This window comes from Trachypithecus francoisi, unplaced genomic scaffold (genome assembly GCF_009764315.1).
Source record: "Trachypithecus francoisi isolate TF-2019V2 unplaced genomic scaffold, Tfra_2.0 Lachesis_group9, whole genome shotgun sequence".
NCBI classification, from domain to species: domain Eukaryota; kingdom Metazoa; phylum Chordata; class Mammalia; order Primates; family Cercopithecidae; genus Trachypithecus; species Trachypithecus francoisi.
Genome location: NW_022681474.1, coordinates 19256615 through 19271401, shown reverse-complemented (window position 1 = coordinate 19271401; position 14787 = coordinate 19256615). Strand labels below are relative to the sequence as shown.

At 40.5% G+C, this 14787-nt stretch overlaps 1 protein-coding gene across 1 annotated transcript in view; it reads left to right on the top strand.

The window, feature by feature from the left end:
• CUBN (cubilin) overlaps nucleotides 1–14787 on the top strand; it is a 332666-nt gene that overhangs the window by 186542 nt on the left and 131337 nt on the right. The window contains 2 exon segments of the mRNA XM_033208657.1: nucleotides 10033–10192; nucleotides 12249–12362. Of these exon segments, the coding sequence (XP_033064548.1) occupies nucleotides 10033–10192; nucleotides 12249–12362 (274 nt within the window).

The following is a 14787-nucleotide window of genomic DNA, read 5'->3' as shown; positions in this document are numbered from 1 at the left end:
ATTGACCGTTTGGATTATTAATGGGTTTTTTAGTTTTTTGTTATAACCATGCTATGAGGACTATCTTTATATGTGAATCTTAGTACATTTCCTATTATTTCCTTTATATAGCTTTTCTTTTCTTTATTGAACATTCTACTATGAAATATTTTAAGTAGGTAGAGAAATACAGACTATATAATGCATACAAAGTATATAATGTACAAGAACTTCTCCCTGTCCAGACTGGCCAAATCTTCATATTTTGCCACATTTGCTTCAAGTTCTTTTGTTTTCTCCCAAACAGAAACGAACTGTTCAAGACACAGGTGAAGTGCCACGTGCTCCTATCATTGATCCCATGCCCTGTTCCCCGTCCCAGAGGAAACTGTAATGAGATTTCTGGTTTATGATTCCCAGAATGGTTTTTATAGTTTTTTCATTATACGCGTATATCCATACACACTATGAAATATTATTTTGCATATTTTAAGACTTTATGTATGTCATGTAACACACTACATATCCTTCTTCAACTTGCACTATTCACTCATTGTACTGTTTTTCACATTTTCTACCTTGTGATGTATACAGATCTAATGCATTCTTTTGGTCACTACACATTCCATTTTATGTATGCACCACAACTCATTTGCCCATTCTCCTGTTAATGAACATTTAAGTTGCTTGCAATATTTTTCCTTAGCAACTTTTTGTACCGAATATTCTTGTAGCAATATCTGTGTGTAATGACGTAAGAGTTTCTCTAGTGTAAACCACCTGCAGAAGTGGAATTGCTAGCTTTTAACTTTTCTGTATGTCATTAAATTTCATTAGAAATTTATATATGAGGCCGGGCACAGTGGCTTATGCCTGGAATCCCAGCACTTTGGGAGGCCAAGGTGGATGGATTGCTTGAGGTCAGGAGTTTGAAAACAGCCTGGCCAACATAGAGAAACCTTGTCTCTACTAAAATTACAAAAAATCAGCTGGATGTGGTGGCATGCACCTTTAATCCCAGCTACTCGGGAGGCTGAGGCAGGAGAATCGCTTGAACCTGGAAGGTGGAGGTGGTGGTGAGCTGAGATCGCACCACTGCACTCCAACCTGGGTGACAAAGGAAGACCAAGACTCTGTCTCAAAACAAGAAAAGAAAAGAAAAGAAATGTATATATGAGAATTTCTGTAATGAAATGAGAAAAACTTACCTTCATACTTGTAATCATAGTTTCCACAAAACTTTCAATATATTGTCTTATTTGATCTTTACAATAACCTTATGGGGCAGCAAGGGGAGATCACCTACCCTCATTTTTAGATGAGGTGTCTGAGGTAGTTACTGCAAAGAGCAGTACAGCATGTGACTTGAATGCACCACTGGATAGCCTCATTCTTCAGAAGCCTTTCTTCATTCTTTCCTCAACCCTTCATTCCACACCCGCAGACTTACCCCAGAACTTACCAGCTTAAGACAACAACATTTACAGTTTCCGTGGGTCAGGAAGCCAGATGCCACTCACTTGCGTGCTTCCTGGCTCACTCACATGAATGTACACAGGGTTCAGTTCCTTGCAGGCTGTTGTCTGAGGCCTCCCTTCACTCCCTGCCATGCAGGCCTCTCCAAAGAGTATCTCAGAACATGGCATCTTGTTCTGAGGTGCAAGCAATAGAGAGGGCAAGAGAGAGTCCAACAAGACAGAAATTCCTAGCAAGAGGGAAGGCACCATCTTTTCTCACCTCATTATGGAGGTGACAGACTATCACTTCCGTTGTTTTCTATTAATCAGAACAAATCATGAGGTCTATCCCATACCCCAGGGAGGAGATTACACAGAGGCATGAATACCAGGACATGGGGATCATGAGAGCCAGGTCAGAAGTTGCCTACCATCCCTCACCCCTACAATCTCCAGTTGGAAAATTTTCATTTATTGTTTCTCCCACTCCTACTTACCCATATTTCTGGACAACCCCCCCACCCCTTGGTTCTCTTTTCTTTTTTGCCTCCATAACTTTCTAATTCCCTACTTCATTTCTTACACAGCAATTTAGCTCCCACTTTGTCTTACTCTAATAGTAGAGGCTAACATCTATCACATGCTTACTACATGCCAGTAAACATTTATATCTTTTAGTATTTATATCGTTTAACTTGTTCTTATGAACAGTATAGGCTATATATTCATTTTAATCTCATTTTGCAGATTAAGAAACTTAGCAACAGATGAGGAAGCAAAGAGAGGGGGCAACTGGTCCCCAACAACGTAAAATAACACCTCCCCTACTATACTCCTGTTCTGAGAGCCTGTGGAGGTATTTTACTCAATACAGGCTGCTTTTCCCTCTAAAAGGAATCCTGCCACCAACTTTTAAATAATGCCACATACTTTTAAATAATGCTTATTTACACAACAAAGGTGTGTATGAGAAGTAAAAAGTTCCCTTACTTGGCTTCTTTATTTTCCCACATTACCATTCTTTAGAACTCTGATCACAGGCCTCCAGAACTAGGAATGTCACCAGGAAGGGTTGTCCGTCTCTCACCTGAATGGTTTTCCTTCTGTGTTACTTGACATGTGACAAAGTTGAACACATGTTACCTTTAGAAATGATGGACATTTATGCGAATCTCCTCAAGGTATTGAAGCATCAAGTATGAAAATTAAGACCAAGCACTGTGGTTCATGCCTATAATCCCTGCGCTTTGGGAGGCTGAGGTGGGAGGATCGCTTGAGCCAGGAGTTCCAGACCATACTAGACAACACAGCAAAATCCCCTCTCTACAAAACATTTAAAAATTAGTCAAGTGTAGTGGTGCACACTTGTAGTCTCAGCTATTTGGGAGGCTGAGGTGGGAGGATCCCTTGAGCCCAGGAAGTCAAGGCTGCAGTGAGCTATTACACCACTGTATGCCAGCCTGGGTGACAGGGTAAGACCCTGACTACACACATAATAATTATAATAATAATTAAAAGAAATTTCATAAGTGTTTGGCTTAGTTCTCACTTCTGGATAGAACTGAGGATGTGGAGGGGACTTGATAGCGCCATAATATATCATATGTTCAGAATACTCTGGGCCTTGGGGATGGATCCGATGTCCTCTGCCTACCTTCTGCCACTGCCTTCTCTCACCCTGCTGGTGAAGGGCCCCTGGGAGCGGAGTGGATGGCATTGGCTGTGCCCTGTGGTGGGGCTCCTTCATTCGCCTTCAGACCTGGCATATAGGAAGCCTGCCCAGAAAGCAGCCGAGCTGACCCCCGTCCCGCTGGGAATAGCCTCTTACCCACAATTATGTCTACTATGTGTACATACCATTGACTCCATGAGGGCAAGGACAGCTTTTTCTTAACTCCGGGCTTTCCTCAACCCTAGTCCTCAATTTTTAGAGACTAGCAACTGTCATACATACTCATTTATTCATTTGTTCATCAAACATTTATTGCCTGTTAAGTGCCGGGTTCTGTACTTTTTTTTAAAGTGTCCTATTTTTATATAATAAAGTTAAGCTTTTTGCTTTTGTGGGGTTTTTTCATTTGTTTTGTTTTGAGATGGAGTCTCATTCTGTCACCCAGGCTAGAGTGCAATGGCACCATCTCCACTCACTGTAGCCTCTGCCTCCCAGGTTCAAGTAATTCTTGTGCCTCAGCCTCCCGGGTAGCTGGGATTACAGGTACACGTCTCTACGCCCGGCTAATTTTTGTATTTTTAGTGGAGATGGGGTTTCACATGTTGGCAGACTGGTCTCAAACTCCTGACCTCAGGTGATCCACCCTCCTCGGCCTCCTAAAGTGCTGGGATTACAGGCATGAGCCTCTGCGCCCTGCCTGGTGTGTATTTTGAATATGTGTCCTAGAATCTTGACATTTTATAAAATTCTAGATATTTTACAAAAAGACTGGTCAACTTTTCTATAGAAATTAAATGACCACTCCACTAGATCTGCCTCTGTTTTAAGAGCTTCTGTAGTTGGAATTCTCCCGGGGACAGTGGCCACTTTTTATCTGTGGCTTCAACTTCAATTTTTTATTTTATTACTATCATCTAGAAATGAATTAGTTGAGATGTACAAAGTTTTATTTTGTTTATATATTGCCCTGATTTTTACCACTTAAGTAATGATCAGAAAATCAATGCTGAGGCCTAGCAAACTCTTGGCAGTAGACTTAAGTAAGAATTATATGTTATATTAATATATGTGTATCCAATAGTAATATCATTTGCTAGTTTTGCCTTGGGAACTAAATGGAAGTTAAAGGGAAATTCATATTGATAATTTTTATGACTTTAGAATTATAAATGAATAGGAACAAGGTTTCTCATATTTTCTTCTTTGAAGTGCTTTTCTTGTGTAATTTTATACATTGAAACTTTAAATGTGAGACTTTTTTTTTTTTTTTTTTTTTGAGATGGAGTTTCACTCTTGTTGTCCAGGCTGGAGTGCAATGGCACTATCTTGGCTCACCACAACCTCCGTCTCCCAGGTTCAAGTGATTTTCCTGCCTCAGCCTCCTGAGTAGCTGGGATTACAGGCATGCGCCATGACACCTGGCTAATTTTGTATTTTTAGTAGAGACGGGGTTTCTCCATGTTAGTCAGGCTGGTCTTGAACGCCCAACTTCAGGTGATCTGCCCACCTCAGCTTCCCAAAGTACTGGGATTACAGGTGTGAACCACCGCACCAAGCCTGAGAATATTGATTTGATATTATAAGTGTTAAAAACACTCAAATAAAAGAATTTATATTTCAAACTCTGTTAAAAATATTCTCCCTCCTTGATAGCCTGAAGTTTTAAAATTTCATAAAATGACAATTAGGTACATAGAATGTAATAACTATCATACTACGGTTTGAGTGTGTCCCCTTCCAAAGTTCATGTGCTGGAAGCTTAATGCCCAATGCCACAGTGACAGGAGGTATGGCCTTTGGGAGGTGTTCGGGTACTGAAAGCCTTGCCATCATAAATGGATTAATGTTGCTATAAAAGGGGCTTGCAAGAGTAGGTTCTCTTTCTTCTGCACTTCTGCCACTTGACTACATGATGTTTCTCCCCCCAAGAGGATACACCATTCAAGGTACCATCTTGAAGCAGAGAGACCCGGCTCTAACTTGCTGGCATCTTGTTCTTGGACTTCCCAGCCTTCAGAACTGTGAGAAATAAATTTCTGCTCTTTATAAATCACCTGGCCTCAGGTATTCTATAGCATCACAAAGAAGCGACTGAGGTGTGTCATGAGCATTTTAAAGAGAAGTAACATGGTAAATCTAGAATTTGGAGAGAGAAGACTCTGCTACTCACTAGTGATGTGAACTTGGATGAGTTACTAGCTTTCATTGAATGAGACAGTAGTTAAATAGCTTACACACTTGCCTCCTTGTCTTTATTTTTATAGAAAATCACATAGGTTAGGATGTTTGTGATGGAGCTTGTAAAATTATAACATGCCCATCACATTTGGGGTGTCATTGGTATGTAATTTCAATCCCAGGACTCATGGAAACCTTCTTTTCTTTTGAGATGGAGTCTCACTGTGTCACCCACGCTGGAGTGCAGTGGTGCAGTCGCGGCTCACTGCAACCTCCGCCTCCTGGGTTCAAGCAAATCTCATACCTCAGCCTCCTGAGTAGCTGGGATTACAGGTGCCCACACCATGCCTGGCTAAGTTTTTTTTTGTATTTTTAGTAGAGACAGGGTTTTGTCATGTTGGCCAGGCTGGTCTCAAGAAAACCTTCTATTTTTGACCCGTTCCTTATGAAGTATTACTTCAGCCAGATGAATTTTAGCAGAGGTCTTGTAATTCCAGGACCTCAGAGGTTGGAGGTAGGGGAAATAGCTGCGAAGTCTCTAAAGCTTCTAGATGTGCCCCTTTCAAAGGATCCCCAAGGAAATGGGCCATTCGGGTGATTTTCGGAAGATTTCAGCCTTAATGTTTTAGTTTACTTTTGTTCCCCTTATTTCCTCCTGTCCCTTGAGAGGATTCCAACCACTCAGTCTAAAAACAAGGACTTTGAAAGGGAAGAAACAATATGTACTTACTCCTTGGACCTTTGAATTTGGGAGAAAATTTTTCAAAAACCAGAAAGCCTTGTTTTGTGAGTCCACGGACTTGCAGAATCTTAGAGAGTTTTTTCTTTCTTTTCTTTTCTTTCTTTCTTTCTTTTTTTTTTTTTTTGAGAAGGAGAAAGTCTATAAACACCATAGAACACATTGTTCCACTAGTTTAAAAAGTTAAGAAATGCTAGACACTTAGGTTGATTCCATATTTTGGCTATTGTGAGTAGGCCTTCAGTTAACATGGAAATGCAGATATATTCAACATACTTATTTAATTTCTTTTGTCTGTTTATCCCCAGAGTGGGACTGTTGGATCATGTGGTAGTTCTGTTTTTGATTTTTTGAGAAACCTCCATACTGTTTTTCATAATGGCTGTATCAATTTACATTCCCATCAGTAGTATGTAAATGTTCCCTTTTCCCCACATCCACACCAGCCCTTGTTATTTTCTAATTGGGATAAAGTGGTATTTCACTGTGGCTTTGATTTGGATTTCACTGGTGATTAGTGATGTTGAGCATTTTTTCATTTACCTGTTGGTCATTTGTATGTCTTCTTTTGAAGACAAAAAGACTTATTAATGGATGAATGGATTTTTAAAATGTGATATATAGAAACAATGGAATAGTACCTAGCTATAGAAATGAATACAATCCTGTCATTTGTGGCATCATGGATGAGCCTGAAGGACTTTATGTTAATGGAAATAAGCCAGGCACAGAGAGACAAATATTGCATGATCTCACTCATTTGTGCAGTGTAAAAATGCTGATCTTGCAGAAGTACAGAGTAGAATAGTGGTTACCAGAGGCTGGGGACAGTAGCGGGGAGGAAATTATGGGAAGATATTTGTCAAAGGGTACACAATTAGAGTTAGGTAAGAGGAATAAGTTCTGATGTTCTGTAACACAGTAGGGCACTCACAGTAAATAATAATATGGCTTATAAATATTATACTGTGTTAGAAGTAACTAGAAGAGAGGATTCTTAATGGTCTCACCACAAATAAATGATAAGTGTTTGAACTGATAGACATGCTGAATACCATAATTTGATAATTACACAATGTATATGTATATTGAAACATCACATTATACCTCATACATATGTTCGATTATTATGCGTCAGTTAAAACCAAAATAAAAAATAAATATAAACTATATATTTTCACAAAATTGAATATTAAACTTTTATAAAAATGAAAAAATGCTATTCTAAACAAATAAATGAATAAATTATAAATGAATAAATTATAAAAATAAATGAATAAATGAATAATTAGAGAAGTAAATAGTCTGTGCCTTAATATTCAATTGGTATATTCTCCATACTCTGTAACCACAGACATTCTAAGAAGGTATTCATTATCCTTTGATATTAAAACTAAGAAAATATTAATAGAACATTACTAAAAGCTTAGGATGCTGTACCTATAACTATAGGACAGCATAAAACCAAGTATAGAGACAATAAAGACCTGAATTAAATCAGTGGTGGTGATATTTGAGAGTAGACTCACGTGTGAATGTAGTAAGCGTTTTCGTAGTGATGGTTTACATGTCGTTTTGTGTACTGTTTACAGTGTTCAGCGTGATAAAAGGAAGCATTCCTGCTAGATTGGAAACTATAATTTGAATCGGTTAAGAAAATGGAATTTATTTTTTATTTATTTTTTATTTTTTTTATTTTTTGGGTGGGAGGCATTTTATTTATTTATTTTTATTATACTTTAAGTTCTAGGGTACATGTGCATAACGTGCAGGTTTGTTACATATGTATACTTGTGCCATGTTGGTGTGCTGCACCCATCAACTCGTCAGCACCCATCAATTCATCATTTATATCATGTATAACTCCCCAATGCAATCCCTCCCCCTCCCCCCTCCCCATGATAGGCCCCAGTGTGTGATGTTCCCCTTCCCCAGTCCAAGTGATCTCATTGTTCAGTTCCCACCTATGAGTGAGAACATGCGGTGTTTGGTTTTCTGTTCTTGTGATAGTTTGCTAAGAATGATGGTTTCCAGCTGCATCCATGTCCCTACAAAGGACGCAAACTCATCCTTTTTTATGGCTGCATAGTATTCCATGGTGTATATGTGCCACATTTTCTTAATCCAGTCTGTCACAGATGGACATTTGGGTTGATGGTATTTAGTTTTTAATCAGTCTTTGTTGAATGAAAATCAGTCATCAGGTTTCATTTATTGGAGATATATATAGAGAGTTAAATTTTGAACATTAAATAATAAAAAAGAAAAGGTTTGCTGCTCCAGAACAGACCCACATTTGTTTTAAATTTTTTATTGTAAAAGCTTTAGCTCCTCAGAAAGTTAAAAATCCTATTGATATTTGATTCATGGGCTTGTATAAGCCAAACTGAGAATATCCTGCCCATCATACCTGTGGCTAAAGAGAACATACAGAATCATACCTGTGGCTAAACAGAACACTGATTATAATCATCACCAGATTTTTAAAGTCACTCGCGAGTACCTTCCTTCCATTGAATCTCTGAACTTTCTATTTTTTCCCCAAGATTTTCTTATGAAATATAAGTGGCAATTTGTTTGGAATGAAACGGCCCTATTTTACCTTCATACTTTCAGTCTCACTCTGAGGGTTGGCAAGTTGATGCATGCATCCTGCTCAGTTGATACCTTGCACTGAACAAGAGGAAAGGGTTTCAATTTTGGACTCTGGAATCTAGTGGTCTGATTCAACATGACCTGCTCCCTCTTAGGAATTGTGTGACTTGGACCCGTTACTTAGGTTCTCTATACATCTATTGTCCCGTTCTTAAAAATGGAAAGAAATTTAGGAGGATAAAATGGGACAGTGTATGTGAAGGGCTGAATCCAGTTCCTGGCACATGGTAAGCACCTAATGAATGGGAGTTATTATTAATCATCCGTGCAAAGGAACTCATTTCCCCCTGATTTACACATAAGAGTATTCAAAAATTCATCTAGACACTAAGTTCCAAGCAAATTACTAAGCTTCAACTTTAACAAATCAATACAGAGATTTCAGGTATATGTGATGTAGATTCCATTTCATTGCATGCATGGAGGGTCAGCTAGGTCTCAGCATGGCCCTAGGCAAGATGAGACCAATAGTTAAAAGGAGAAGGGTAATTTTCTTTTCTTTATTTTGAGATGGAGTCTTGCTCTCTGTTACCTAGGCTTCAGAGCAGTGGTACAATTTCAGCTCACTGCAACCTCCATCCTGGGTTCAAGCAATTCTCCTGCCTCAGGCTCCCAGGTAGCTTTGACTACAGGTGTGCACCACCATACCTGGCTAATTTTTGTATTTTTTATTAGAGACAGGGTTTCACCACATTGGCCAGGCTGGTCTAGAACTCCTGAGCTCAGGTGATCCACCCGCCTCAGCCTCCCAAAGTGCTGGGATTATAGGCATGAGCCACCATGCCTGGTCAAAAAGAGAGAGAGGTAATTTTCTGAATCAGCCTCATATCACCTCTATCATTTGAAAAGAATTCTACCATTTCTTTTCTCTTAAGCATTACCCTATCACGAACCCTAAGCAGAACAAACACGTCTAACAAATGTCGGGATTCTGACAACAAATGCTCATCACTCATCATTATTTCTCATCTGTTTTCTCATGTGTCTATTCTTGCATCACACATTTCCAGCACATGTTGTGGGCATGGCCTTTGAGGTGACTACACTGGGGTTGGGGAGGAAGGGGAGTGTGGAAGGGATGGCATTTATGAAGTTATCAAGAGATCTAATAGTGGCTCTGACAGAGGAACTCCTGCCGAAATTTATGTCAGCATCCCTAGAAATGACCAAAGACTCAAACGCTCCCATGGAACTGTGAGACAAGAGAAGAAAATAAAGCCAGTTTCCCTAGACCCAGCAAACATGGGATTTTCCACTAGCACATCGGCGTGCAGGCAGTTCATGGAATACAGGCCTTCTAGATGTGAATCTGAAGCTCTGAACCACTGTTTGCCCTGTCACCTTTCTTGTAGGCATACGATGGCTCAAGCTCCACAATGTCCCGCCTTGCCAGGACGTGTGGAAGGGAGCAGCTGGCTAACCCCATTGTGTCCTCAGGAAACAGCCTCTTCGTGAGATTTCAATCTGGCCTTTCCAGACAGAACAGAGGCTTCCGAGCTCAATTCAGGCAAGGCAAGTACCCTGCGGATCTTCCCAAGCTCAAGAGAAATCTTCAGTGCTCTGTTTGGTGCAACAGTGAAATGAGACCTGTGCTCAGAAATTGATCACAGCCTTCTACTTAACATGGAAAAAATTAAATAGAACGAAAGAACTGTGACTTACATTTATCCCAACTCCTGATGCTTATAACCTTCTCCTTCTCTGACTTCCTTTGGACCTGCATCTCTAACAAGGTTTCAGAATAATACTGTTTAAAACTGCTGTTAAAACTAGAAACAGTATAGAAAAGCTTTTATCCAAATTCACTGATCTAGCACTACCCAAGGTTTTACACTACAATGGGATACACTGCTATCAATGACAAGACTTGCTGGTAATGTAATCAGATTCCAGCCCCCGGAAGCAGTGGTTTCCCTCATTTCTGAGTCCTGCCATTGTCCAACTGAGGAGTCACTGTTGTTTTCCATTTATTTTTCTTTGTTCCCTCCCTTCCTCCCCCACTACCCTCCTCTTCCTTTTCCTCTCCTTCCCTTCCTTTTTTCTCCTCTTTTTCCCTCCCCTTCCCTTTCTTTCCACAGGGTCTCACTCTGTCACCCAGGCTGGAGTGCATTCGTGCAATCACGACTCACTGAAGCCTCAACCTCCCAGGCTCAGGCAGTCCTCCCACCTCAGCCTCCCAAGTAGCTGGGACTATAGGTGCACCCCCATGCCTGGCTGTTTTTTTATTTTAGAGATGGGATCTTGCTCTGTTGCCCAGGCTGGTCTCAAACTCCTGGCCTCAAGTGATTCTCCTGTCTTAGCCTCCCAAAGTGCTAGAATTACAGGCATGAGCCACCGCACCTGGCCATTGTTTTTGTTCTTAAATCACCACTTCTCCAAGACCTTTTTATCCATTGCCTTTCATCTGCTCATTCTGAGAGATGAACCCCTTATCCCATCAGAGATGACTTGTATTCAGATGATTCAGAACATTCATTACAAATACATTTAGTCTGTGTAGTCATTGTGTCTATCTTAGTCGACTCACTTATATTCTGTAGTAAAGAGCTCTGGATAGGGACAGTGCCTGGATCGAGGTCTCCCAAATACATACCATAGACCTTTAGTCTTTGGAGCAAGACAGACTATATTCTTGTTGATTTTAAAGAAAAACTAGTTTCCTAATAGTTCTTTTGCATGTTATTATTCACTTGTATGTTGTTTCATAGTAAAAAGTCCCTGCTAGCTTTCATCTGGACTATGACAACCTCCTCAAAGTCACCTACCCTTACCCCATCTCTCTCCAAAGTCACCTGTAAAAGCCTTGCTCTGATCATGCCATTGGAATGTTCAATGTCTGTCCTGTCTCCACCTGGCCTAGAGAATGAAGCTGAAGCTCCTGTAGATGTTAACGAAGGGCCCCAGAACCGCCCTGACCTCTCTCCAGCGTCAGTCACCCACATCCCTCGGGCACCCCACGCTCCAGCTGAGCATGTATAGATGCAGTCCTTACCCTCCTCTGTGCCTGCTCAGGCCGTCCCCTCCCTGGCTTCCCTTTTCTCACCCTCCAAGTCCTAGTTTAGCCTCAGCCTTCTCCTCGGCGAGAGCTCTTTCGCCCTCCAGCAGTGACCGCCTCTCCCTCTTCAGGACTCACATGGAATTTTGCTCTTCTCTGATAATCTGCAGTCATCCTTAGGAAGCCTTGTTCAATTGAGTATTTATTTTCCTGAAAAAAAAAAGAGGTTATTTATAAGTAGATTATCCCTATACCTATGGTTTATGAGTGGGCTGTGTAAGTGAATCCATGCAAGAATTTTGTTTGAATGACTTAGGCAATTCATAGCCATTGAATCTGTTGCTTTTTGCCACTTCCTACTTCCTGTAGTTGAAGAATAATTGTTAAAAATATAAACTGTGCTCCTGTTTTCTCATGGTTTATGTACAGCTCTCCTTACGGAGAACTTCCTTGGTATGCATTTTAGAAATAAGAAGAAAAATCATTGATGGTTTTATTCATCAAATAATTGTTTTGTACGGTCAGTAGAAATGAAAAGCATATGACATGTGTGTGTGTTTGTGTGTTCCCCAGCTTGCGGAGGCCACATCCTCACCAGCTCATTTGATACTGTTTCCTCTCCACGGTTCCCTGCCAATTATCCAAACAATCAGAACTGCAGCTGGATCATTCAAGCGCAACCTCCATGTAAGTAAAAAAATAAAAAAGAAAAGGCATGCAGGAGAGAAGGTGTCTGTGGGAAGGTCAGTCTATGAGTAACTTTCTTATCTCAGTGCTAACAGTCGATGGCCTTCCTCTTCATCTTTTGCAAGTCCCTATTCCTGATGTGCACAAGAACAAGCATTTCCTAATCTGATAGGGAAGTCATTTTTACAGTTACTTCTAAATTTAAAAACAATTTTTTTTTCATTTCAAGGCCTAGCAAAGGTTAAAAACACACACAACAACAACACAACACACCTACAACCTCGCTGTATTAACAGGCATATGAAGGCATGTGAGATTGGGGGTAAACCAAAATAATTGATAAATAGTTTTTGACATGTGTGCCTTGAGTGTAGCTGATGCTCAAGACAGTTGCTGAGTGAACAAATGAAGAAGAGCCACAGACTGGAGAATCAGTGACTCACGGGCCAGAATGCAATGCACGCACCTATCCATCAAAGCAGACATTCATAAAAGCTGGGCTCTCCTGCAAGGTACTGTTCCAGCACAGGCCTAGAATAAACATTGAATAAACGCTTACTTTCTTTTCTTTCTTGGAACCCTAGAATCTTATTTTCTGACCTGGGAACAGTCCGTTGGTAAGACAGAAAGAGAACATCAGGAAATGCCCCTAAAGGACATGACAGAATAGCTGCAAAGCAGGTGATGCTTGGGGCCCTTCTGAATCCTGTTTCAGGGGAGCCCTGCCCTCCCTTGAGGTTTGCAGGAAAATACAGTTTCAGGCATAATGTAGGAGAGACTTTAAGTTCTTCACTCTACACAGCAATTAGTCGCCTGTGGGAAAATAGGGAAGTCACTTAAGCTTACCAGGCCATGAAAAAATAATCTGCAAAAGGAAGAGTCTGGCTTAAATATTCTCTAGCACTTTCCCTTGGGATGTCAGGAGTTAACAAATTGCTGGTGTCTTTATTGACATGCATAAGATGTGGTGGCCGATGATGTAATCCTTAGCCAATTCAAACGGGGAGGTGGAGCCCCAAAGAAACTTGCCAGCCAGCCAGAAACTGAGCTGTAGATAAAGAAGCCCCCTCCCTTGAACAGAGCAGTTTGTGCCTGAGGATTATTTTCTAAGGAGTTGTAAGGCATTTAGATGAAAGATCTCACTAGTTCAAGAACAGCAACAGGAAAAGATCCTGTTCCGAAGATTAGAGAGCTTGAAGAACAACAAAAAGAAAACGTATCCAGGGGCTTGCTGTTCTGCAAAGCTTTCTTGATAAATGTCTCTGAACCTTAGGGCACTAGCTCTAGCCTGAAAATAAAACTAAGTGAGCTAAAATGTGACAGCCAGGGAGAAAAGAATGCATTATTTGCAAGCACATGCAAAGAAACCGAATTTAAGGAAATGAGTCTATTGAGAAAAATGCTTATGAGAGAAACACAGCAATGGTGATATAAAAACTGGAAAGATGGCATTTTCCAACAAGATATTCCCTTATAGTGCCTGGAATGAACCTACCCAGGAGTCGTCTTATTTACCACTGCCAGCGTTTCAGATGCCACAGGCATTTTGGAAAGCATCTATTCTGTTACTCTTCAAAGGAAACCATCTAGCATAGAAGTTATCCCCTTCCCTCTCTTTATCCCTTCAACCATGTGCAAGTCTGTCTCATTCATTACTTCTCTGCTGGAGAACCCTTACATGAAATCGTCAGAAGTAAAATTTATCTCCCTGTATGTTTTTTAATTTTAATTTTATTTTGTAAAAAAAATTTTTTTTTAATTATACTTTAAGTTCTAGGGTACATGTGCATAACGTGCAGGTTTGTTACATATGTATACTTGTGCCATGTTGGTGTGCTGCACCCATCAACTCGTCAGCACCCATCAATTCATCATTTATATCAGGTATAACTCCCAATGCAATCCCTCCCCCCTCCCCCCTCCCCATGATAGGCCCCAGTGTGTGATGTTCCCCTTCCCCAGTCCAAGTGATCTCATTGTTCAGTTCCCACCTATGAATGAGAACATGCGGTGTTTGGTTTTCTGTTCTTGTGATAGTTTGCTAAGAATGATGGTTTCCAGCTGCATCCATGTCCCTACAAAGGACGCAAACTCATCCTTTTTTATGGCTGCATAGTATTCCATGGTGTATATGTGCCACATTTTCTTAATCCAGTCTGTCACAGATGGACATTTGGGTTGATTCCAAGTCTTTGCTATTGTGAATAGTGCCGCAATAAACACACGTGTGCATGTGTCTTTATAGCAGCATGATTTATAATCCTTTGGGTATATACCCAGTAGTGGGATGGCTGGGTCATATGGTACATCTAGTTCTAGATCCTTGAGGAATTGCCATACTGTTTTCCATAATGCTTGAACTAGTTTACAATCCCACCAACAGTGTAAAAGTGTTCTTATTTCTCCACATCCTCTCCAACACCTG